General features: G+C 43.4%; 1 protein-coding gene across 2 annotated transcripts in view; it reads left to right on the top strand.

The window, feature by feature from the left end:
* The first annotated feature begins 157 nt into the window (after positions 1 to 157).
* The window catches only part of LOC106562743 (UPF0606 protein KIAA1549L), a 128,216-nt gene continuing 104,107 nt past the window's right edge, over positions 158 to 24,266 (top strand). The window contains exon 1 of one of the 2 annotated variants that reach the window (XM_082957906.1): positions 158 to 985. In XM_082957906.1, the coding sequence (XP_082814032.1) occupies positions 745 to 985 (241 nt within the window). In that variant the 5' untranslated portion in view covers positions 158 to 744. The remainder of the gene's footprint in view (positions 986 to 24,266) is intronic. The other variant, XM_045689495.2, reaches the window with a different exon arrangement.

Raw genomic sequence — 24,266 nt, 5'->3', positions numbered from 1 at the left:
CTATGTTCAGTTTAAAATCAGAATGGGAATTCTCAGCTTCACACTTGAATATTCCCAGTAACACCCCACATTTTGAAATACCAATTTCAGTACATTATGACCCAGGACTTGTACTGTATCTCTTATCCCCTCTCATCGTGTGAGTCCATACCATCTCTCTAATCTCTGACAGGTGTCTGTGTTTCCTACTCAGAATCTGGAGAGAACACAGAAGCGGGCATTATCCTTGGACCATCACACAGCATCTATACATCAGCACTCTCAATCTGACCTCTGAGAGAAGAACGCAACTGAACTCTGCCTCCAGTTTGCCCGTCATCACCTCCAATCTGACAACAGCAACCTGCTGCCACAACCACCAGAGGTCGTAACTCCCTCATTACTAATTCACACGCTTGACTTGGAGGAGTCACTAAAACCGTGCAGAAAATGATTTCACACCCCAACAATACATTGTCACAACTGACCCTAGAAGCAGGCCTGAACTTATCGATTTAAGGACAATGGTTTTTGCTCTGAGCTAAATGTTGGACGTTTGTACTCTACCGCGCATCTCTCATAGTGCCGCGCTGCGCCGCATAGTGATGGGTGGACGGAAGGCAGCGCTCCCCGAGACGCATCCCTAAAGCTCAATGCCTCTTCCTCCGAGCCGCGGACAGCAGGCGAGACCCTTGGACCGCTTCGCTAACTGTCCAGACACGGATTGATTGATCAGATGTCTTGTTCACGACCGAAACTTCAACCATGCATTCACTGGAAACGCAAATGGCTCCCCGTTTAAGGAGTGCGCGGAGAGATTTCCCCAAACTGCATACCTGCGGCGCGGCGGCTGGAGACGGGCGCTCACCGGGATGGATAGGAGTGCGAGAAGCGGGGTGGTTTCGGAGAACCAGGAGAAGAGATGGAGCAGAAGGGATGTCTGCAAACTGTCTGTTATACATAGGAATGGTCTTACTTCTGTTGCAGTGTGCGCAGGCCACAGAGGGTAAGGAAGCACACGAATTTGACCATTGTTTGTCCATCGCAGGATATTGTAGGCTATAACAGAGGATGTATCATGCATAGCATTTCTGCTAAATGCTGCAATAGGCCTATTGTCACTCCAACCTTTCCCCTCTCCTGTTCCGATAAATATTCAATATTATTCATTAATATTTCAGGCAGCGCACAGTCATTGATTTATTGCATAATCCACTGCTGTGGATTGGCCCGCTATTGTTATGGATGGACGCAATATTCGATAAATGTTATGTAAAGTGTAGGCTACAAAATTCAGGATAACGTGTTGGAATAGCATATGGGTTTTAATAGTAGTGCCACATCTACACATGCATGAGACAAGATCATGAATACACTCTTTCATCCCCAGAAAAAGTTAACCATCAAAGCTCCACCATGCCCTTTGAAAACGTAACGTGCGCTATACCGACCACATGCTGTTCAATTCCTCTGAAAGAGATGTCCCAATGCTCATCATTTTCTATTGCACAACGTTTCGGTATCATTAAGTACTTGCGTGCATCATTACTAAAGCTGAGAGAAAAGGAGAGAGAAAGAGAGAGAATGGACAGAGCCTATAGGGAATGTGCTTTGTGCTGAGCTCGCGGCAGGCTGCAACACTGCGCGAGAATGCAGCTGGCTTCTTTGTTTCCTGCTTGTTTATGATGTAACTCACCAACTGCTTCTTCCTCTCAATCTGAAGACTGTCTCTGAGGTGTTTGTGCTATTTCCTCTGTTTACTGATGACCTTAGTCTATTGTTCATCATGATCATGCAACGATTTGATCTGATAAGGACTTACTCTCTCTCTCTCTCTCTCTCTCTCAGGCTATTGTGGTTAATGGCCTATAGGACTCTAGATCATACAATATAGACTGTAGCTGTTGTGTTTTTAGGATATTTGTCCATACATTAACTGACCTCCCACTGGTTACACACTGGTTGAATCAACGTTGCTTCCATGTCATTTCCATTGAACCAACATTGAATAGGCGTTGAATTGAGGTCTGTGCCCAGTGTGCTATCTCACTCAACTGCTGCTCCTGTCCATTCCTATGATGGATATCTATACCGTTACACCGGGTTGTATAGATGGACTCTATGGTCACACATTTCTTTTGTTCCTCTGCAGTGTTTCATTGCAGTGCCTTATGAGTAATGCTGAGATTACAGGTTGTTGTTCGTGGATGGTATTGATTACCTGGTCACATATAAGGAGGTTAATAGAGCCGTCCACATTGAGTGTAGAAGTTAGGTTACCAGATCTCCCCTGTACATCTCTTCTAATGTATAATATACACTGAGTGTACAAAACATTATGAACAACTGCTCTTTCCATGACATAGCTTTCACCTGGTCAGTTATGATCCCTTATTGATGTCCCCTGTTAAATCCACTTCAATCAGTGTAGATGAAGGGGAGGAGACAGGTTAAAGAAGGATTGTTAAGCCTTGAGACATGGATTGTGTGTGTGCCATTTAGAGGGTGAATGGGCAAAACGAAAGATTTAAGTGCATTTGAACAGGGTATGGTAGTAGGTGCCAGGCGCCCCAGTTTGTGTCAAGAACTGCAATTCTGCAAGGTTTTTCATGCTCAACAGTTTCCCGTGTGTATCAAGAATGGTCCTCCACCCAAAGGACATCCAGCCAACTTGACACAGCAGTGGGAAGCATTGGAGTCAACATGGACCAGCATCCCAATGGAACGCTTTCAACACCTTGTAGAGTCCATGCTGCGACTAACTGAGGCTGTTCTGAGAGCAAAGGGGGAGGTGCAACTCAATATTAGAATTGTGTTCCTGATGTTTTGCACTCCGTGGACATGTGTGTAATGTGCCTGTGCTGTGTGCTTGTACAAGCCTACAGTGCATCTGGGTCAGCTTTCAGTAGTGGCACAATCCTTGTCTCCAGCAACCAGGAGAATTGGGGAAAGTTTGTCGGGATTATTGCTCTTCAATCTGGTAAAGAAGCAGCCTTTTCAGAAAGAAGAAGCATAGCCACTAACTCTCCGATGCATAGTCAATGTATTTCTCATGACTGCACTCCTCATACATATGGAAGCTTGCGTGTAGTAGACTCAACACACAGCCCACCACTTTACTATACCTCTCTGCATAGAAGTTACCCCAGATTTGATCTAGGTTCAGATTTATACTTCTCAAATCCTCTTTATAACCACTGGGGGAAATACATAACGCTGACCATAGATCAGTCTCTTGGAGCAATTTCATTGTACTTTGTAGAATCCATTGTTATGTGGTGTAGTGTTCTAGTCTAGTGGCCCTCCTTCCATTATCTGCTGTTCCATTCCATCTCTTTCCCACTTCCTGATCAAGGCTAGAAGGGATACAGCTTTTGTCAAATTAACGTCCAAAGTTTTTTTTTTTTGCATTTTAGCTAACCCTAACCCTTTTCCTAATCTTATCCTAATTCTCATAACCTGCTGCGTAAGTTATTTTAACTTGCTACGAAAAGTCAAATCTGACAAAAGCTGTATCCCATCTAGTCAGAACCCCATTTCCTCCCCCTCTCTGTTTACTCTGCCATTCATAAAACACCTCTAGGCATGAATGGGCTGTTAGAATGAGCATGGATGGATAGAGATGAAGGCAGTCATATGTGCAGGCAGACTTTGGGGTACCTCTTCACTAGTACTCTCAGTGATATAGACCCACATTCATTTAGGGTCAGAATTCTTGCTTTCAGGGTAAACTTTTTTCATTAAAAGAGGGTGTGCGTTGTGGCGACTTAAGCATGACTGTGGTGTTTGTTGGTGAGAGTGGCTGTGTTAAATCTCCATATCGCACATCATCTCATGTATTATTGCTTAGGTTTATCTCTCTGAACCAGGATTCAGCTTGTACTGTATGTCATGTTGGCATGCGTACGGCTAATCTCACGGAGCCATGTCTGGCACGCAAGACTGTGTATGGCAGGCTAAAGTAGATACTATGGCTGTTAGTTAAAGGGGAAGTGTTGGCTAGTTTAGACAGATCTAGGCCAGCTCTTACTTGTTGTGGCTCGCCTCTCTTTAATCCAAAGAACCACTACAGTGCATGGTGTCGCTATGTGAACCACATCTTCAGCTATCAGTAACCAACTCTCTCCCGCACCCTCTGAAAACAGTCAGTGAAGTAGTGTAGTGTTGTATGAGGCCCTTGAGTAAACTGGAGCAGTGTGTGCAGGGGGAGGTGGTCTGGTGAACAGGTCAGGGTTCCATGGTCACAGGTAGAACAGCCAAAACTGGGTCAGCAGCATGACTAGGGACAGGGACAATCAGGCCAGGTCCTCGAGGAGAGGAGAGAAGGAGAGATGGGAGCATACCTAAGATCACACAGTACAAGACAGGAGAATTACATCAGACAGGACAGACTGACCCTAGCCGCCCGGCATAGATACTGAGACTGAGACGGGGGGTACTGTGGCCCCGTCCCCACACACACACACACACACACACACACACACACACACACGCCTCCCCCGCCCAACACACAGTGGATAAGTGATACTCTAGCCTATGCAGAGCTAAATAAGCTCTATATTCCTACACCACCTGTGTTTCCTCCAGAGCAGAGTCACTTTCTCCCAACGTCAGCACTATGAGGTCCTTCTACTGCAGACCTGCCCTTTGCACACGGGTGCTGACAACATGGCTTTGACTGAAGTTAACCTCACAGACCTCCACTCTATGAGAGGCTCTCCTCACACTGTGTCATGTAATTGCTTTTACATCACATTTTCATTGGTTAGAAGAATCAATGGTGCTGAGCAAGGACAAAGACGGATTGTCTCATTGCTTATTGACATCCCAATCTGTGTCCTCTCTCTATCAATAAAATGACTTACAATTCTCCAATGATAGATTGCAGTGCAGCTCACCAGGCTACTGACCTTCAGTCTTACGCCTGGGGCGGTGGGCTGCTTACTTTGACTCTTGTGTCCAATGCTGAGGGGGACAGGGGTAGCAGGTATCTGACTAGTGGTGTCTATTCAGCAGTCTGATGGTCTGGGGGTAGAAACAGCTGACTAGTGGTGTCTATTCAGCAGCCTGATGGTCTGGAGGTAGAAACAGCTGACTAGTGGTGTCTATTCAGCAGCCTGATGGTCTGGGGGCGCTGACGGGCGCACAGCGCCGAGGCGGGGGAGCGCTGACTAGTGGTGTCTATTCAGCAGTCTGATGGTCTGGTGGTAGAAACAGCTGACTAGTGGTGTCTATTCAGCAGTCTGATGGTCTGGGGGTAGAAACAGCTGACTAGTGGTGTCTATTCAGCAGTCTGATGGTCTGGGGGTAGAAACAGCTGACTAGTGGTGTCTATTCAGCAGTCTGATGGTCTGGTGGTAGAAACAGCTGACTAGTGGTGTCTATTCAGCAGTCTGATGGTCTGAGGGTAGAAACAGCTGACTAGTGGTGTCTATTCAGCAGCCTGATGGTCTGGTGGTAGAAACAGCTGACTAGTGGTGTCTATTCAGCAGCCTGATGGTCTGGGGGTAGAAACAGCTGACTAGTGGTGTCTATTCAGCAGTCTGATGGTCTGGGGGTAGAAACAGCTGACTAGTGGTGTCTATTCAGCAGCCTGATGGTCTGGGGGTAGAAACAGCTGACTAGTGGTGTCTATTCAGCAGCCTGATGGTCTGGGGGTAGAAACAGCTGACTAGTGGTGTCTATTCAGCAGTCTGATGGTCTGGGGGTAGAAACAGCTGACTAGTGGTGTCTATTCAGCAGCCTGATGGTCTGGGGGTCGCGCTAGGGGCACAGCAGCGAGGCGGGGCTGACGCTACAGTGGTGTCTATTCAGCAGCCTGATGGTCTGGGGGTGCGCTGACGGGGCACAGCAGCCGAGGCTGGGGGAGCGCTCACGTGGTGTCTATTCAGCGCGAGGCGGGGGCGCTGACTGGGTGCTCGCGCCGGGTCGGGGAGAAACAGCTGACTAGTGGTGTCTATTCAGCAGCCTGATGGTCTGGGGGCGCTGACGGGGCACAGCAGCCGAGGCTGGGGAGCGCTGACGTGGTGTCTATCGCGCCTGGGCGGGGGAGCGCTGACGTGGTGTCTATTCAGCGTCTGATGGTCTGGTGGTAGAAACAGCTGACTAGTGGTGTCTATTCAGCAGTCTGATGGTCTGGGGGTAGAAACAGCTGACTAGTGGTGTCTATTCAGCAGTCTGATAGTCTGGGGGTAGAAACAGCTGACTAATGGTGTCTATTCAGCAGCCTGATGGTCTGGTGGTAGAAACAGCTGACTAGTGGTGTCTATTCAGCAGTCTGATGGTCTGGGGGTAGAAACAGCTGACTAGTGGTGTCTATTCAGCAGCCTGATGGTCTGGTGGTAGAAACAGCTGACTAGTGGTGTCTATTCAGCAGCCTGATGGTCTGGGGGTAGAAACAGCTGACTAGTGGTGTCTATTCAGCAGTCTGATGGTCTGGTGGTAGAAACAGCTGACTAGTGGTGTCTATTCAGCAGTCTGATGGTCTGGGGGTAGAAACAGCTGACTAGTGGTGTCTATTCAGCAGTCTGATGGTCTGGGGGTAGAAACAGCTGACTAGTGGTGTCTATTCAGCAGTCTGATGGTCTGGTGGTAGAAACAGCTGACTAGTGGTGTCTATTCAGCAGTCTGATGGTCTGGGGGTAGAAACAGCTGACTAGTGGTGTCTATTCAGCAGCCTGATGGTCTGGTGGTAGAAACAGCTGACTAGTGGTGTCTATTCAGCAGCCTGATGGTCTGGTGGTAGAAACAGCTGACTAGTGGTGTCTATTCAGCAGCCTGATGGTCTGGTGGTAGAAACAGCTGACTAGTGGTGTCTATTCAGCAGCCTGATGGTCTGGTGGTAGAAACAGCTGACTAGTGGTGTCTATTCAGCAGCCTGATGGTCTGGTGGTAGAAACAGCTGACTAGTGGTGTCTATTCAGCAGCCTAATGGTCTGGTGGTAGAAACAGCTGACTAGTGGTGTCTATTCAGCAGCCTGATGGTCTGGTGGTAGAAACAGCTGACTAGTGGTGTCTATTCAGCAGCCTAATGGTCTGGTGGTAGAAGCTCTTGGCCAGTCTTACAGTTGTTGCCATGATGCACCTGTACTACCCGTGTCTTAGTGATGGAAGTGGGGAGAACAGGCCATGGCTTGGGTGGCTGGGGTCCCACTTTACCTCATTGCACTGATTTAGTTTGTCAAAGTTAATTACGGTGTGGACAGAGATGTCAGGGAAACGGAGGAGTGTGTGTGTGTTTGTGTGTGTCTCAGTCTCAACTTCCCTGCTGAGTTCATTTTCCTCATAATGTTTGAGAGCTGAAGTTTGGGACATCTTTAATTCCATCTCTTGTTCTCCCAGTTCTAGGGCTTAAAGGCAGCTATACACTTCAAACAGACCGACGGAGCGTCGTATACGGTCCAAACCTACATTTGAGTCACAGATATGTGTGAAATCGACGCTGCGTCTGTAGGCCCTTTAGGCAATTGCATGCCACTTGACTGTATTTGTACGGGTCTTCAACCATCTGATTTGTCTGTGTTGTGAACGTGTGTATTGATAGGTGTGCTTGTCTCTGTGGAATATGAAAATCTGAACTTCCTTTGTCAATTCTTCAAGCCAGTGGTGAAGAAAAACCCTTCCAGTCTCTCTATTGTCATGACTGTGCATACTGCTTGATGTAGTCAGTGGTTGACAGTGTGATTTCTATTCAGAACTGCGTTGAATTGAGGAAACGTGATTACTACACAAGGTATCTATAAACCTGCTGATAGTGTCTTGAGAGAGTACTGTTTGTATTAGCATGGGGGTCATTCAAATCTTCCTCATCTACCACCTGTAATGCCTAGACTTCAGCTCAGTGGGCTAAACACTGTCTTGAGGCACACAGACAACCCTGGGTCGATACCCAGTCGGTCACATGCTGGCCTGTTGTAATGGTCAGTGGATGGTCAGTGGGGTCCACTAGTGCGGTTTCTAGTCTCCTCCACTCTATGCCATGTCTGTATCAGGTGGTAACACTGATAGATAGAAGGGCATGGTTAACAGTGCTGCTAATTATCACCATGTGCCATCTGCCCACTATTATCCCTCACACTGCACCCTGCACCTGGGGAATGTGGTGTGTGTGTATGGAGTGATACTGTGTGAAGTAATGTCTACCAAGCAGATCATGACAATGTGACAGGACATGAGTGCCCAGTTCTGGGGTCATCTCCTAATCAATGGGTTCTGTTAGTTAATTCAAGTAGATGTATATCATTGTCAGGCTTCAGAGACATTTTATCCTGTAATGTTCTGGTCCAGATCCCTCTTCTCTTCTCTTCTCTTCTCTTCTCTTCTCTTCTCTTCTCTGGTGTAGCAGTGTTCATTGTTTGCAGTCACTTCTTTGTTGTTGTAATATCGCAAACAAACGTGGCAGTTTCACCATTAAGGATTCCATCTTTAAAGGATTTTTTATTTATTTTTATTTTTTATTTCACCTTTTTTAACCAGGTAGGCCAGTTGAGAACAAGTTCTCATTTACAACTGCGACCTGGCCAAGATAAAGCAAAGCACTGTGACACAAACAACAACACAGAGTTACACATGGAATAAATTGAATGCAATCACGACGTGCACAGGCTTTTTCTTTTCAGCAAGCCATGGTCCTCTACAGTATCTTACCAGTTACTATTCAGAGATAGTTTAAACATGAGAAGAGTCACTGGCAGTCTAGCAGGCGTGGGAGATGAGAAAATAACACTCATTAGATGGTGAACTAACTATCTCAGTAGGATGGTGAACTAACTAACTATCTCAGTAGGATGGTGAACTAACTACTCTCAGTAGGATGGTGAACTAACTATCTCAGTAGGATGGTGAACTAACTATCTCAGTAGGATGGTGAACTAACTAACTATCTCAGTAGGATGGTGAACTAACTAACTATCTCAGTAGGATGGTGAACTAACTATCTCAGTAGGATGGTGAACTAACTAACTATCTCAGTAGGATGGTGAACTAACTAACTATCTCAGTAGGATGGTGAACTAACTAACTATCTCAGTAGGATGGTGAACTAACTAACTATCTCAGTAGGATGGTGAACTAACTAACTATCTCAGTAGGATGGTGAACTAACTATCTCAGTAGGATGGTGAACTAACTATCTCAGTAGGATGGTGAACTAACTAACTATCTCAGTAGGATGGTGAACTAACTAACTATCTCAGTAGGATGGTGAACTAACTAACTATCTCAGTAGGATGGTGAACTAACTAACTATCTCAGTAGGATGGTGAACTAACTAACTATCTCAGTAGGATGGTGAACTAACTAACTATCTCAGTAGGATGGTGAACTAACTATCTCAGTAGGATGGTGAACTAACTATCTCAGTAGGATGGTGAACTAACTAACTATCTCAGTAGGATGATGAACTAACTAACTATCTCAGTAGGATGGTGAACTAACTAACTATCTCAGTAGGATGGTGAACTAACTAACTATCTCAGTAGGATGGTGAACTAACTAACTATCTCAGTAGGATGGTGAACTAACTAACTATCTCAGTAGGATGGTGAACTAACTAACTATCTCAGTAGGATGGTGAACTAACTATCTCAGTAGGATGGTGAACTAACTAACTATCTCAGTAGGATGGTGAACTAACTAACTATCTCAGTAGGATGGTGAACTAACTATCTCAGTAGGATGGTGAACTAACTAACTATCTCAGTAGGATGGTGAACTAACGAACTATCTCAGTAGGATGGTGAACTAACGAACTATCTCAGTAGGATGGTGAACTAACGAACTATCTCAGTAGGATGGTGAACTAACTAACTATCTCAGTAGGATGGTGAACTAACTATCTCAGTAGGATGGTGAACTAACTATCTCAGTAGGATGGTGAACTAACTATCTCAGTAGGATGGTGAACTAACTATCTCAGTAGGATGGTGAACTAACTATCTCAGTAGGATGGTGAATGAACCAACTCAGTAGGATGGTGAACTAACTATCTCAGTAGGATGGTGAACTAACTATCTCAGTAGGATGGTGAACTAACTATCTCAGTAGGATGGTGAACTAACTATCTCAGTAGGATGGTGAACTAACTATCTCAGTAGGATGGTGAACTAACTATCTCAGTAGGATGGTGAACTAACTATCTCAGTAGGATGGTGAACTAACTATCTCAGTAGGATGGTGAACTAACTATCTCAGTAGGATGGTGAACTAACTATCTCAGTAGGATGGTGAATGAACTAACTATCTCAGTAGGATGGTGAATGAACCAACTCAGTAGGATGGTGAATGAACCAACTCAGTAAGATGGTGAATGAACCAACTCAGTAAGATGGTGAATGAACCAACTCAGTAAGATGGTGAATGAACCAACTCAGTAAGATGGTGAATGAACCAACTCAGTAAGATGGTGAATGAACCAACTCAGTAAGATGGTGAATGAACCAACTCAGTAAGATGGTGAATGAACCAACTCAGTAAGATGGTGAATGAACCAACTCAGTAAGATGGTGAATGAACCAACTCAGTAAGATGGTGAATGAACCAACTCAGTAAGATGGTGAATGAACCAACTCAGTAAGATGGTGAATGAACCAACTCAGTAAGATGGTGAATGAACCAACTCAGTAAGATGGTGAACGAACTAACCCTGTGGGAGGGTGAACTAACTAACACATGGTGATGGTGAACTAAGTACACTACCGGTCCAAAGTTTTAGAACACCTACTCATTCAAGGGTTTTTCTTTATTTTTTATTATTTTCTACATTATATAATAATACTGAAGACATCAAAACTATGTAATAACACATATGGAATCATGTAGTAAACAAAAAAGTGTTAAACAAATCAAAATATATTTTATAATTGAGATTCTTCAAATAGCCACCCTTTGCCTTGATGACAGCTTTGCACACTCTTGGCATTCTCTCAACCAGCTTCACCTGGAATGCTTTTCCAACAGTCTTGAAGGAGTTCCCACATATGCTGAGCACTTGTTGGCTGCTAGTCCTTCAATCTGCGGTCCGACTCATCCCAAACCATCTCAATTTCTTTGAGGCCGGGGGATTGTAGAGGCCAGGTCATCTGATGCAGCATTCCATCACTCTAATTCTTGGTAAAATAGCCCTTACACAGCCTGGAGGTGTGTTGGGTCATTGGCCCAAGCAAGTCTCTTCTTCTTATTGGTGTCCTTTAGAAGTGGTTTCTTTGCAGCAATTCGACCACAAAGGCCTGATTCACACAGTCTCCTCTGAACAGTTGATGTTGAGATGTGACTGTTACTTGAACTCTGAAGCATTTATTTGGGCTACCATTTCTGAGGCTGGTAACTCTAATGAACTTATCCTCTGCAGCAGAGGTAACTCTAGGTCTTCCATTCCTGTGGCGGTCCTCATGAGAGACAGTTTCATCATAGCGCTTGATGGTTTTTGCGACTGCACTTGAAGAAACGTTCAAAGTTCTTGAAATGTTCCGTATTGACTTACCTTCATGTCTTAAAGTAATGATGGACTGTCGTTTCTCTTTGCTTATTTGAATTGTTATTGCCATAATATGGACTTGGTCTTTTACCAAATAGGGCTATCTTCTGTATACCACCCTACCTTGTCACACCACAACTGATTGGCTCAAACGCTTTAAGAAGGAAAGAAATTTGACATATTAACTTTTTAAGAAGGCACACCTGTTATTTGAAATGCATTCCAGGTGACTACCACTGGTTGAGAGAATTCCAAGAGTGTACAAAGCTGTCATCAAGGCAAAGGGTGGCTATTTGAAGAATCTCAAATAAACAATATATTTTGATTTGTTTAAAACCTTTTTGGTTACTACATGATTCCATATCTGTTATTTCATAGTTTGATGTCTTCACTATTATTCTACAATGTAGAAAATAGTAAAAATAAAGAAAAACCATTGGAATGAGTAGGTGTTCTAAAACTTTTGAATGGCAGTGTAACTCAGTGGGATGGTGAACTAAGTAACTCAGTGGGATGGTGAACTAAGTAACTCAGTAGGAGGGTGAACTAAGTAACTCAGTAGGAGGGTGAACTAAGTAACTCAGTGGGATGGTGAACTAAGTAACTCAGTAGGAGGGTGAACTAAGTAACTCAGTAGGAGGGTGAACTAAGTAACTCAGTAGGAGGGTGAACTAACTAGCTCAGTAGGAGGGTGAACTAACTAACTCAGTAGGAGGGTGAACTAACTAGCTCAGTAGGAGGGTGAACTAACTAACTCAGTAGGAGGGTGAACTAACTAACTCAGTAGGAGGGTGAACTAACTAACTCAGTAGGAGGGTGAACTAAGTAACTCAGTGGGATGGTGAACTAAGTAACTCAGTAGGAGGGTGAACTAAGTAACTCAGTAGGAGGGTGAACTAAGTAACTCAGTAGGAGGGTGAACTAACTAACTCAGTAGGAGGGTGAACTAACTAACTCAGTAGGAGGGTGAACTAAGTAACTCAGTAGGAGGGTGAACTAAGTAACTCAGTAGGAGGGTGAACTAAGTAACTCAGTAGGAGGGTGAACTAAGTAACTCAGTAGGAGGGTGAACTAACTAACTCAGTAGGAGGGTGAACTAACTAACTCAGTAGGAGGGTGAACTAAGTAACTCATGGTGATGGTGAACTAACTAACTCAGTAGGAGGGTGAACTAACTAACTCAGTAGGAGGGTGAACTAACTAACTCAGTAGGAGGGTGAACTAAGTAACTCAGTAGGAGGGTGAACTAAGTAACTCAGTAGGAGGGTGAACTAACTAACTCAGTAGGAGGGTGAACTAACTAACTCAGTAGGAGGGTGAACTAACTAACTCAGTAGGAGGGTGAACTCAGTAACTCATGGTGATGGTGAACTCAGTAACTCAGTAGGAGGGTGAACTCAGTAACTCATGGTGATGGTGAACTCAGTAACTCAGTGGGATGCAGCACTGACTTGAAGGAGAGATTAACTAAAAGAGAGTCACAGTTAAAAGTTTAATGTGCTTTTCTGTGTGAATGGGAAATTGTCTGGATTAGTTGTGGATTTACTGGGAACATCCTCAGCACTGACCTTCATGACTGGAAGGGGCTGATGAGACAGGCTGAATGGGAAGAGCAGGAAGGCCCACACACTGTTTATGCTCACAATTCACAACTTTATTGACAACGTTTCGATCCGAAACGGATCTTCGCCAGGTCAAACAGACTGAGTGCTCACATCCCAAAATATACACGCTTCACCTCACATGATCATTACATACATGATGCATGGTCGATGTGGAAACAATTCAATTCACTTTTGCGCAGTGGTGGAAAAAGTATCCAATTGTCATACTTGAGTAAAGTAAAGAGATCTTAATAGAAAATGACTCAAGAAAAAGTGGAAGTCATGTACGGAGAAAAAATGTATGAAATGTATGCATTCACTACTGTAAGTCGCTCTGGATAAGAACGTCTGCTAAATGACCAAAAATGTAAAATGTGGTGAAATCCTACTTGAGTAAAACTATTTGGTTTTAAACATACTTAAGTATCAAAAGTAAATGTAATAGCTAAAATATACTTAAGTTTCAAAATTAAAAGTATAAATTATTTCAAAATCCTTATATTAAGCAAACCAGATGGCACCATTTTCTTGTTTTTTTTTAATTTATGGATAGCAAGGGGCACACTCCAACCCTCAGACATAATTTACAAACGAAGCGTTTGTGTTTGGTGAGTCCGCCAGATCAGAGGTAGTAAGGATGACCAGGAATGTTCTCTTGATAAGGGTGTGAATTAGACCATTTTCCAGTCCGGCTAAGCATTCAAAATGTAACGAGAACTTTTGGTTGTCAGGGAAAATGTATGGAGTAAAAAGTACATAATTTTCTTTAGGAATGTAGTGACGTAAAAGTATAAAGTTGTCAAAAATATAAATAGTAAAGTACAGATACCCCAAAAAATGACTTAAGTAGTACTTTCAAGTATTTTTACTTAAGTACTTTACATCACTGCTTTTGTGCCCAGTCAATCCTAATTAATCACAGAGGTAGATTTGGTCATAAAGGTCGTCCAAGTTAAAACCTAGGCAACAGTAAAAACAAATGTCATAGTTAAGATCACGTTGGAAACTGTTTAACACTGGCCTGCTGGCCCCCCTACCTCTGCGGAAGCACAGTTCCCGCTCAGCCCAGTCAAAACCGTTCGCTGCTCTGGCACCCCAATGGTGGAACAAGCTCCCTCACGACGCCAGGACAGCGGAGTCAATCACCACCTTCCGGAGACACCTGAAACCCCACCTCTTTAAGGAATACCTGGGATAGGATAAAGTAATCCTTCTAACCCCCCCCCCCCCCCCCCCCCAAAAAAAAAGATATAGATGTACTATTGTAAAGTGGTTGTTCCACTGGATATCATAAGGTGAATGCACCAATTTGTAAGTCGCTCTGGATAAGAGCGTCTGCTAAATGACATAAATGTAAAATGTAACACCCGTCCATATGACCATGATGTACAGAATGCGTGGTGCCCGTAGATATAATTACACTGACCTATTTCAAAAACAACTTGTGCACCTTTAATCATTTGATATCAATGACAATGAGATGGGCACAGGTAGTAGTTACATGTAGTAGTTACAGGTAATAGTTACATGTAGTAGTTACAGGTAGTAGTTACAGGTAATAGTTACATGTAGTAGTTACATGTAGTAGTTACATGTAGTAGTTACAGGTAATAGTTACAGGTAATAGTTACAGGTAGTAGTTACAGGTAATAGTTACATGTAGTAGTTACATGTAGTAGTTACAGGTAGTAGTTACAGGTAGTAGTTACAGGTAGTAGTTACATATAGTAGTTACAGGTAGTAGTTACATATAGTAGTTACATGTAGTAGTTACAGCTAGTAGTTACAGGTAGTAGTTACAGGTAGTAGTTACAGGTAGTAGTTACAGGTAGTAGTGACATGTAGTAGTTACAGAAAATCGAATATATATGTACAAAATGTCTAAGTGGAGACCTGGATGGCAGGACAATTCAACGTGACATATTCATGTGATACATGTTCTGATATCAAACTCTTGGTTCAGACCTTTAGGAGACATGGTGGACAAACGGTGAATCCAATACATTTCTCTTCTCCGTAATAGACTATCAGTATCTCCCCCTCCTTGGAGTCTTAACATGTTCGATACCATTGTATCTCAGAGAGCTGATGTGACGAGCCTCCATGAAATGCTCAGCCAAAGGGTTTCTCTGGCCAAGAGTCCTGATATTACTCCTGTGTTCTGCTATCCTTGTTTTCAGAGCTTGTTTCTTTTTTCCTACATAGCATAGATGATATACACTTGATCAGGTATACCACATTTTTTGTGTAAGACGTGATGATACCCTTTATCTTAATGGCCTTGCCCGTGATAGGGTGATTTAACATTGTGCATCTGTTCATAAAGTTACACTGGGTACATCGGCCACATCTTTAATTACCGTCCGGCACATTGTTTAGAAAAGTGCTAGGTGGAAGATCAGACCTCACCACCATTGGACTGATGTTGGGAGCGCGTCTGAAGACGACCCGCGGGGGTTCTTTACACTTCTTCTCCAGTTGTGGATCAGTGCTCAATATGTACCAGTGTTTTTTAATGATGTGGTCCAACTGTTTACTAAGTGGGGAGTACGGAAGGAAGCGCTGAACCCGTCGGTCAGGGGACAGGGTGGTTTGGGCGTCAGGCTGTCATCCTGGGTCATATTTTTGTAATGATCCCTTGCGTCATGCAGCCATTCCTCTGATTACCTCGCTGTCTGAAACGCTCATCCAGACAGTCGGCTTGTTTGTCATAGTTATTCTTTGTTCTACAGATCCTGCGTATGCGACTGTATTGTCTGATAGAGAGGCTCTTTTTCAGGGGTGTAGGGTGGAAGCTACTTGGATTTATTACGGATCCTATTACAGCTCCTCTTCCTGGGGTCCAGCAACATTAAAGTAGTTATGACATTACATTTCATAACATTTTTCACAACACATTAAGTGTGTTCCCTCAGGCCACTACTACAAAATCCATGTGTACTGTTTTAAAGCAGATTTCTGCTGCATTAGTAAAGATGTGATCAATACATGTGGATGATTTCATTCCTTTGCTGTTTGTAAATACCCTGGTAGGTCGACTGATAACCTGAACCAGGTTCCAGGCACTGGTTACAGTTTGAAGCTTTTTCTTGAGTGGGCAGCTTGATGAAAGCCAGTCAATATTAAGGTCACCCAGAAAATATACCTTTCTGTTGATATCACATACATTATCAAGCATTTCACACATATTATCCAGATACTGACTGTTAGAACTTGGTGGTCTATAGCAACTTCCCACAAGAATAGTCTTTAGGTGAGGCAGGTGAACCTATAGCCATATTACTTCAACAGTATTTAACATGAGATCCTCTCTAAGCTTTACAGGAATGTGGCTATGAATATAGACCGCAAAACACCGCCCCCATTTGCATTTCTGTATTTTCTGTAGATGTTATAACCATGTATTGCTTCCACTGTATCATCAAAGGTATTATCTAAGTGGGTTTCAGAGATAGTCAGAATATGAATGTCATCTGTTACTAGCAAGTTATCGATTTCATGAACCTTGTTTCTTAGGCTACATATTAATGTGGGGGGTTTCTTGTTTCTAACACTTTTCTGGGATGCTTGATTGTTTTTAACAGGGGCTTCCTGTCAGTCGGCTTCCTGTATAGGTCCGTGCTAAAGTCCCCCCCCCCCCCATCAAAATGTTGAGATCTTGTTTCATGCGCATCAAAGGTGAGGGTGAATTTCAGATGTTCACTGCTTGAATTGATGGAGTGGAATGGATGAAGTTCCTCTGCTGTGCCCTGGAATAGAAGGAATACGGCATCAGTGAAGCGTTTCCAGAGCTTGATATGGTGCAAGAATGGATTGTTAGGGCTGAAAATCACATTCTTCTCAAACAACCCCACATACAGATTGACATAATTCAGTGCCATTTTACAACCCATAGCAGTTCCCTTCTGTTGAATGAACATGTCATTTGTCATTAAAACATGAAAAAGTTCTTACTCAGAACAATCTCAGCCAGTTCAACAATACAGTTAGTACTAGGCAGTGTACCAGTGGGTCTGTTGACTAAGACAGTGCCATAGCTTGTAGGCCTCCCTGGTGGGGGATGTTTGTATACAGGGATTCAACATCAAAGCAAGCGATAAGTATCACTATTGATATTGTGCATTGTCTTAAGGGGGTTAATCATGTCTATAGAATCACATACATATGCAGGGAGAAAGTGGTGTTGTTTAATTGTCCCTGGATCTCATTCACATTATTATTCAGTTTTAACAACCCCACGGCTCCACCCTTATCAGCATTATGCACTATCATTTATCTAACGCTTGACTCTGTTCTTTAGGGAGATTATTCTGGACTCTGTATTCTTGTTTCTTATTCAGAATAGGAGACATCTTTTTCCACCAGTCTGTTTCTATGGAGGGATTTCTGTATCTGGGCGAACAAAAGGTGGATTTGGTTCCAAAAAGGTTTTTCGTTCTGTGGGAAATGTCATTCTCTATTGTGTCACCTATAGCCTGAACACTCATCTCACCCATACTTGACACATCCACATTTATGGGGCAGAAGATCTCCCTAAGTCTCAATGTACAGAATCATTTCTGAAACTCTATTGTAGTGTCAGATTACATGATGCAGTGGGATGAAAGATCAGCCTTTACTCAAGGCCAACTCACATGAAGTGGTGATGGGACGTGAAGAAAGGTTGATCACACTCAGGCATTCTGACTGCGTGTCCAATAGTGGCCTTGCTCTTCTTTCCCCTCCCACACTTCTTCCACGTCCGCGGTGCTGCTGACCCTCCTGGGCCATTCAGGGTTTCCTCTTCTCCCTCGCTCACCACTCCCATGAAAATCATAGCTGAGTCTGTTTGACCTGACGAAGATCTGTTTCGGATCGAAACTTTGTCAATAAAGCGGTGAATTGGGAGCATAAACAGTGGCCCTTCCTGTTCTTCACAGGTATTCTATATTAGCCCAGAACCTCTGTTTTTAAGGATGTGGGTATGACCTTTTCTACAGGCTGAATGGGACACATCCTCAGCACTGACCTTCATGACTGAATGGGATACATTCCACCCTCTCAGTGTGTGTGTGTGTGTGCGTGCGTGCGTGCGTGCGAGAGAATGACATGGCTTATAGAACTGTCACGATGGGAGCTTTTAAGAAAATGAATCTGTTGAAGCATGTAAATGTTGCAGCTAGACTGAGCACATGACTGGAACAGGATCAAGCCAAGGATGGGGTTAAATGGTCTCATCTCCCTGGTCTTTGGTGGTACTTCCACCCATGAAATGAGTGAACAGAGTAGACCGAACAGAAGGTTGCTTCGACACAGACCATTCAATACCTCTCCGGGAGGGAGGGAGGGAGGGAGGGAGAGAGAGAGAGAGAGAGAGAGAGAGAGAGAGAGAGAGTCTTTACACTACTTTAACACAGACTAGATACAGGAGAGATACTGTACTTATAGTGTATAAACATATCTCTCTTTAAGATATGTCACCCACACTACCTCCGGGTGGAGACATCTACACCACATACCCCCCTCTGAGTGGTACAGTATAAAGACAACGGCTCACTGCGAGATTTACCTTAATACCACTAGACAGCATTTTTGCACTGTTAGACAAATTGAAAATGAAAGGCTTTAAAAACATCCCCACATTTGTGAATCATTGCATTAATAAAGTGTGTAACACTGTGCAACATAGTTTAGATGAGAATCTCCTGTATAGTTTGAATAGCTATCCTTATTTCATTTGTCTATATACTATGGTATTTGTGGTATATGCTAATAGCTGCACACACACATGAAGCAGGAATGTGGCTTTGGCCACACCACATCCAGGGCTAGTGTAAACAGAAAAGTTGAAAATCTGATGGTGAAGTGACATAGATCTCACTAGACATATTTGACTAATTTAAATGCACCCTAAGAACCAGAGATAACACCTACAGTACTGGAGATTCTCCACAGATGAGCTCCCTGGTTCTTTCTGCCAGAGTGATTTGCTCTGGCCCATTATTGCAATGACTGGGATTGGCCAGGCAGTGAAGCCTGGTGCTGCCCTGGCGGAGAGTGACAGACCAGTGGAAGCTACCCGCTACCATTCCAGCCAATGAGCTGGATCTGGAGAGAGAGCCGCGGAGATCACTGAGACATGGAGGAGATTTATTACATGGGGCTCCGCTCACGCCAACACACAGGGACCCAGGGCCAGTTACACACTGTCATACAGGTCAACGACATGCCTTCTGTTTCTGTCAGAGTCTAACAGCCAAATGGATTCTGAAACCTTCTCTTTCAGAGGATAATAACTAACCTTATGAGCTATAAAAAGCTGAGAGAGAAAGAGAGAGAGCGATAGATCGAAATAGAGGGGAAGAGAAATGAGGGAAGAGGGGATGGGAGAAGAGAGAAGGGAGGTATAGTGAATGGATTAGAGGTCGATAGGGGCAATCTTCTCATTGCTGTGCCGTTGAACGGGTCAACAAAAGGTCACAGCGACAGTAGAGAAATGTGCTGAGGTCATGGTTCACAGTGCAGGGGGCGGTCCTTCATCAGCTCACTGTCTTTGACTCTGCCTCGGTAAGAGACAATCACTGATGTCAGTACTTCCTGGAACACAGTGTCTGTTTTTGACAGCTATTTGCAGCATAGGTTTGGCTGGTATCTAGTGTGGTACTGTATCTTACTCTAATGGGTAATCTGGAGAAAAAACATACTTCATATATTCAGTATGATCTGGTCTCTGACATTGCTCATTCTGGCATTCCTTCTGTATTTTTCTGGATTGTGTGTGTATTGTTTTTTAAATGTATTATTGCTAGGCATTACTGCACTGTTGGAGCTAGAAACAAGTATTACTGCACTGTTGGAGCTAGAAACTAATATTACTGCACTGTTGGAGCTAGAAACAAGCATTACTGCACTGTTGGAGCTAGAAACAAGTATTACTGCACTGTTGGAGCTAGAAACAAGTATTACTGCACTGTTGGAGCTAGAAACAAGTATTACTGCACTGTTGGAGCTAGAAACTAATATTACTGCACTGTTGGAGCTAGAAACAAGTATTACTGCACTGTTGGAGCTAGAAACAAGTATTACTGCACTGTTGGAGCTAGAAACTAATATTACTGCACTGTTGGAGCTAGAAACAAGCATTACTGCACTGTTGGAGCTAGAAACAAGTATTACTGCACTGTTGGAGCTAGAAACAAGTATTACTGCACTGTTGGAGCTAGAAACTAATATTACTGCACTGTTGGAGCTAGAAACAAGTATTACTGCACTGTTGGAGCTAGAAACAAGTATTACTGCACTGTTGGAGCTAGAAACAAGCATTTTGCTGCACCTGCAATAACATCTGAAAATCTGTGTACGCGACCAATAAACTTTGATTTGATGACAAATCCCTTTGATCAGACCTCATTCGATTTGAGGGATAGAGATGTTTGAGGAACTGCAGTATAGTTAGAATAGCCACATCCTAGCTATTTGTAGTCAGGACTATATCCCAGTGTGTTGTGATTAACAGTGGTAAGTAATGGTCTGTCATACAGGGGGTTTTAGAGGTGATCTGTAATGATCTCTCTTGTCCCTAGGGCTATGGAGCGAGGGCTGGCATATATCTGTGTAGCGTGGCATACATATTTAATATACCCACATGTGGACGTGCACACCCACATGGCAGCTCATACCAAGACACACTCATGCATTTCCTGTGTGATTTACACCTAGATCAGTGTTCTAAATCAGCGCCCCTCATTTCCTGTGTGATTTACACCTAGCTCAGTGTTCTAAATCAGCGCCCCTCATTTCCTGTGTGATTTACACCTAGCTCAGTGTTCTAAATCAGTGCTCCTCATTTCCTGTGTGATTTACACCTAGCTCAGTGTTCTAAATCAGCGCTCCTCATTTCCTGTGTGATTTACACCTAGATCAGTGTTCTAAATCAGCGCTCCTCATTTCCTGCGTGATTCACACCTAGCTCAGTGTTCTAAATCAGTGCTCCGGTGTTGAAATGAGCTGGGCTGTTCTCACAGGCCACTCCATTAGGGAGGTAATTGGCGTGTGCGGAGTTATCACCCTGAGAGAATAAACACACACACCCTCAAACCTATTGCTCAAATAAAAAGCAAACCTGGTTTCAAAAAACAGATAAAGCAACACCTCACGGCACAACCCCTCTCCCCTACTTGACCTAGATAGTTTGTGTGTATTGATATGTAGGCTTCGTGTGCCTTTTGTATTTCTTTTAATTGATGTAGTTCTGTTCTTGAGCTGTTCTTGTCTACTAATGTTCTGTATTGTGTCATGTTTCATGTTTTGTGTGGACCCCAGGAAGAGTAGCTGCTGCTTTTACAACAGCTAATGGGATCCTAATAAAATACCAAAATACCAAATAAAACACCCGAAAAAATCTACGCTCAAAAACATTGCAGAATTTGTCACCTACACTTACAGTACTGACACAAACATGTATGCTGTATATCTCTGTACTGTACAACTCATTATGTGGACACTTGTACTGGAACACACACAAGGTCCCAGCCTAACATTGAGAGTGATGGTAGCCGTCAGTTCTACATTATGAATAGCCTACTCTCCGGACAGCATATGCATGTGCTTCATCATCATTAGCCCCAGATGCTGAAGCTGTTGGCGTGAGTCTTACGTCAAGTAAGAGGGCTGGATGGATCTCAGATACATGCAGTGCAGCCAGCTACACTGCTCCTGAGTGGTGCAGTGGTGTAAGGCACTGCATCTCAGTGTTTGAGGCGTCACTACAGACACCCTGGTTCGAATGCAGGCTGTATCACAACTGGCTGTGATTGGGAGTCCCATAGGGCGGCACACAATTGGCCCAGCGTCATCCGGGTTTGGGGGGGCAGCAATCCTGTAGAGGTTTAACTGACTTGCTGAGTTAAATAAAGATTACATTTACAACAAAAAAATAACACAGTATACACAAGTCACATTCAGCCCCTGGCTCTCATCACTAGACACAGAGTCGATCCAGGAAGATTAGAGATCTGACAGAATCAGAATGGGTCTAGGCAATATGGTGGAACCCTAGCCTACCAGGTTACACCTATGCAATCCTTCTAGGTTTCTGAGGGGAGGTTTTGGGACTTGGTGAAAGCCATTCAGGGGAAACAGAGGGACAGATACACACAGAACTAGGACTTCAGGTAAATCACACTGCCCTGACATTCTACTGTACATCCATTCAGTCTGAGTTTCAGACACTTATTCAAGTGTGCTTGTGTGCCAGGTCATACTGTGTTCAGCCTAGATATTACAGCTTCACTGAAAAATAAATGGCTTAACAAAGTGTTCTGATCCGTTATTGATAGAACTCAGTTGTTCAGTTCAATCTCAATGACATGATGCATTGTAGAAATGAGTAGGCTTCATAATGGAAATGGATTGCATTGGTATACAGCTTTTCAATGTGCTAGAGGATCTATGAATCACCCAGGTGGGTGGTACACATTGGTGGCAGATGAGGGATGAGGCGGAGAAGTCCCTAAGAAAAGTGCTTTGAGCACTTTGAAGAAAACAAAAACACAATATAAAAGCAATCAATCAATGATTCATTATAGTATTAAAGGAGAAGTCCACCCAAAAACTATCATTTGGTATTTGTTTCATAAGTCTATTGTTGACATAGTCATAACATTTTTGCTTGTCACCAATCAAGTTAAGATATATAGCTTTCATAATACAGAAATCATCCCCGTATGATGCATTTTTCATCATATGATGCTGTGTTTTGTGTCATATGATGCAAAATGCATCATACCGGGAGGATTTCTGTATGTTTTGAAAAGCTCGATATCTGGAAATGTTTTGCTTTAAGTTGCAGAGAGCTGTGGGACTTTTGTGGGGTCAAAATATTACTATTGCAGCATTTAGCAGACACTTATCCAGACAGACTTACAGTAGTGAGTGCATACATTTTCATACTTTTTTTGTACTAGTCCCCGTGGGAATCGAACCATATGTGTTAGACATGCAAAATGACTTTCGACCATTACTCCTCTATATACTGTATGCACAACAAAACTAGATGACCTGACCCATTCAGAGAGTTCCATAACAAGCTGTGCTCACAGGTCCTGGTGTTTTATTAATATGTGAACTGAGCTGACGTTCTATCTACATGTACATAATTTACAACGTTTAATATTAAACTAAAAGTCTGTGGTAATGTTTCATCTCATTACTTAGGCAAAGGGGTTCCTAAAGCGCCAGACCAACCTAGATGGACTGTCTTCTTAAGGCATAAAACATTAATGAGAGTGAAGGGAGACGCAGGTGTTTTCTCTAAGAAATCCTATCCAGAACAGAGACTTTTTTTTGTCTGTCAGAATGCCCCATGGTTGAAAACAATATATATAATTTAACTAGGCAAGTCAGTTAAGAACAAATTCTTATTTATAATTACGGCCTACCCCGGCCAAACCCAGAAGACACTGGGCCAATTGTGCGCTGCCCTATGGGACTCCCAATCATGGCCAGATGTGATACAACCTGGAATTGAACATCCCTTGCACTGAGATGCAGTGCCTTAGACCGCTGCGCCACTCGGGAGCCCATAACTCAGTAGCCTTGACATTTCCTCTAGGCATCTGTGATTGGGTTTGTGTATAGATGGGTGGATGGATGGAGGAATGGATGGAGATGAAGTGGGTGTGTTGTGGGTGAAATTACAAGATTATTTTCTAATACTGTTATTGCATCAAATGGTTGTTTTATGCAACAGAATATGGGGTTCTTAGAGCTCTATTGTGTCTGTGTGAACTGAGAGTGGGCCTCTGGGGCTTAATGCTGACAGAAGATTTACAATGCTTTGGGCCACATTCTATTCATGTGAGGGAGATTGCTCCGGTTTGACTGGAAGGTACCAGGGAGAGATGGCTCGTGTATGGATAATTATGAGACAAACCTTGTTTTGGGGGCCAGACCCTGGTTTCTACACAATGAGAACAGTCTTTACAGCATATACTGTCTGCTGTGAATTATTAGTATCTTTCATACAAATCCTACTCTTCTGACCCATTCCATACATCTGTTGTTTTTCATGAACATTCAGGAGGATGTACTTTGCTATAAAATGCTGTGGCTCAAATCCGCTCATTGGGCTCTCAACGAATCATCTAGGGGTAGGTCGTCAACCAGATTCATTATTGCAATAATGAATCAATGTTATTAATACGTTTTGAATAAAGTGATATCCTGATTGG

The sequence above is a fragment of the Salmo salar genome, chromosome 11, assembly GCF_965601325.2.
Source record: "Salmo salar chromosome 11, fSalSal1, whole genome shotgun sequence".
Taxonomy (NCBI): domain Eukaryota; kingdom Metazoa; phylum Chordata; class Actinopteri; order Salmoniformes; family Salmonidae; genus Salmo; species Salmo salar.
The sequence above is the reverse complement of the archived record's forward strand: the minus strand, read 5'-3'. Positions and strand labels throughout refer to the sequence as shown.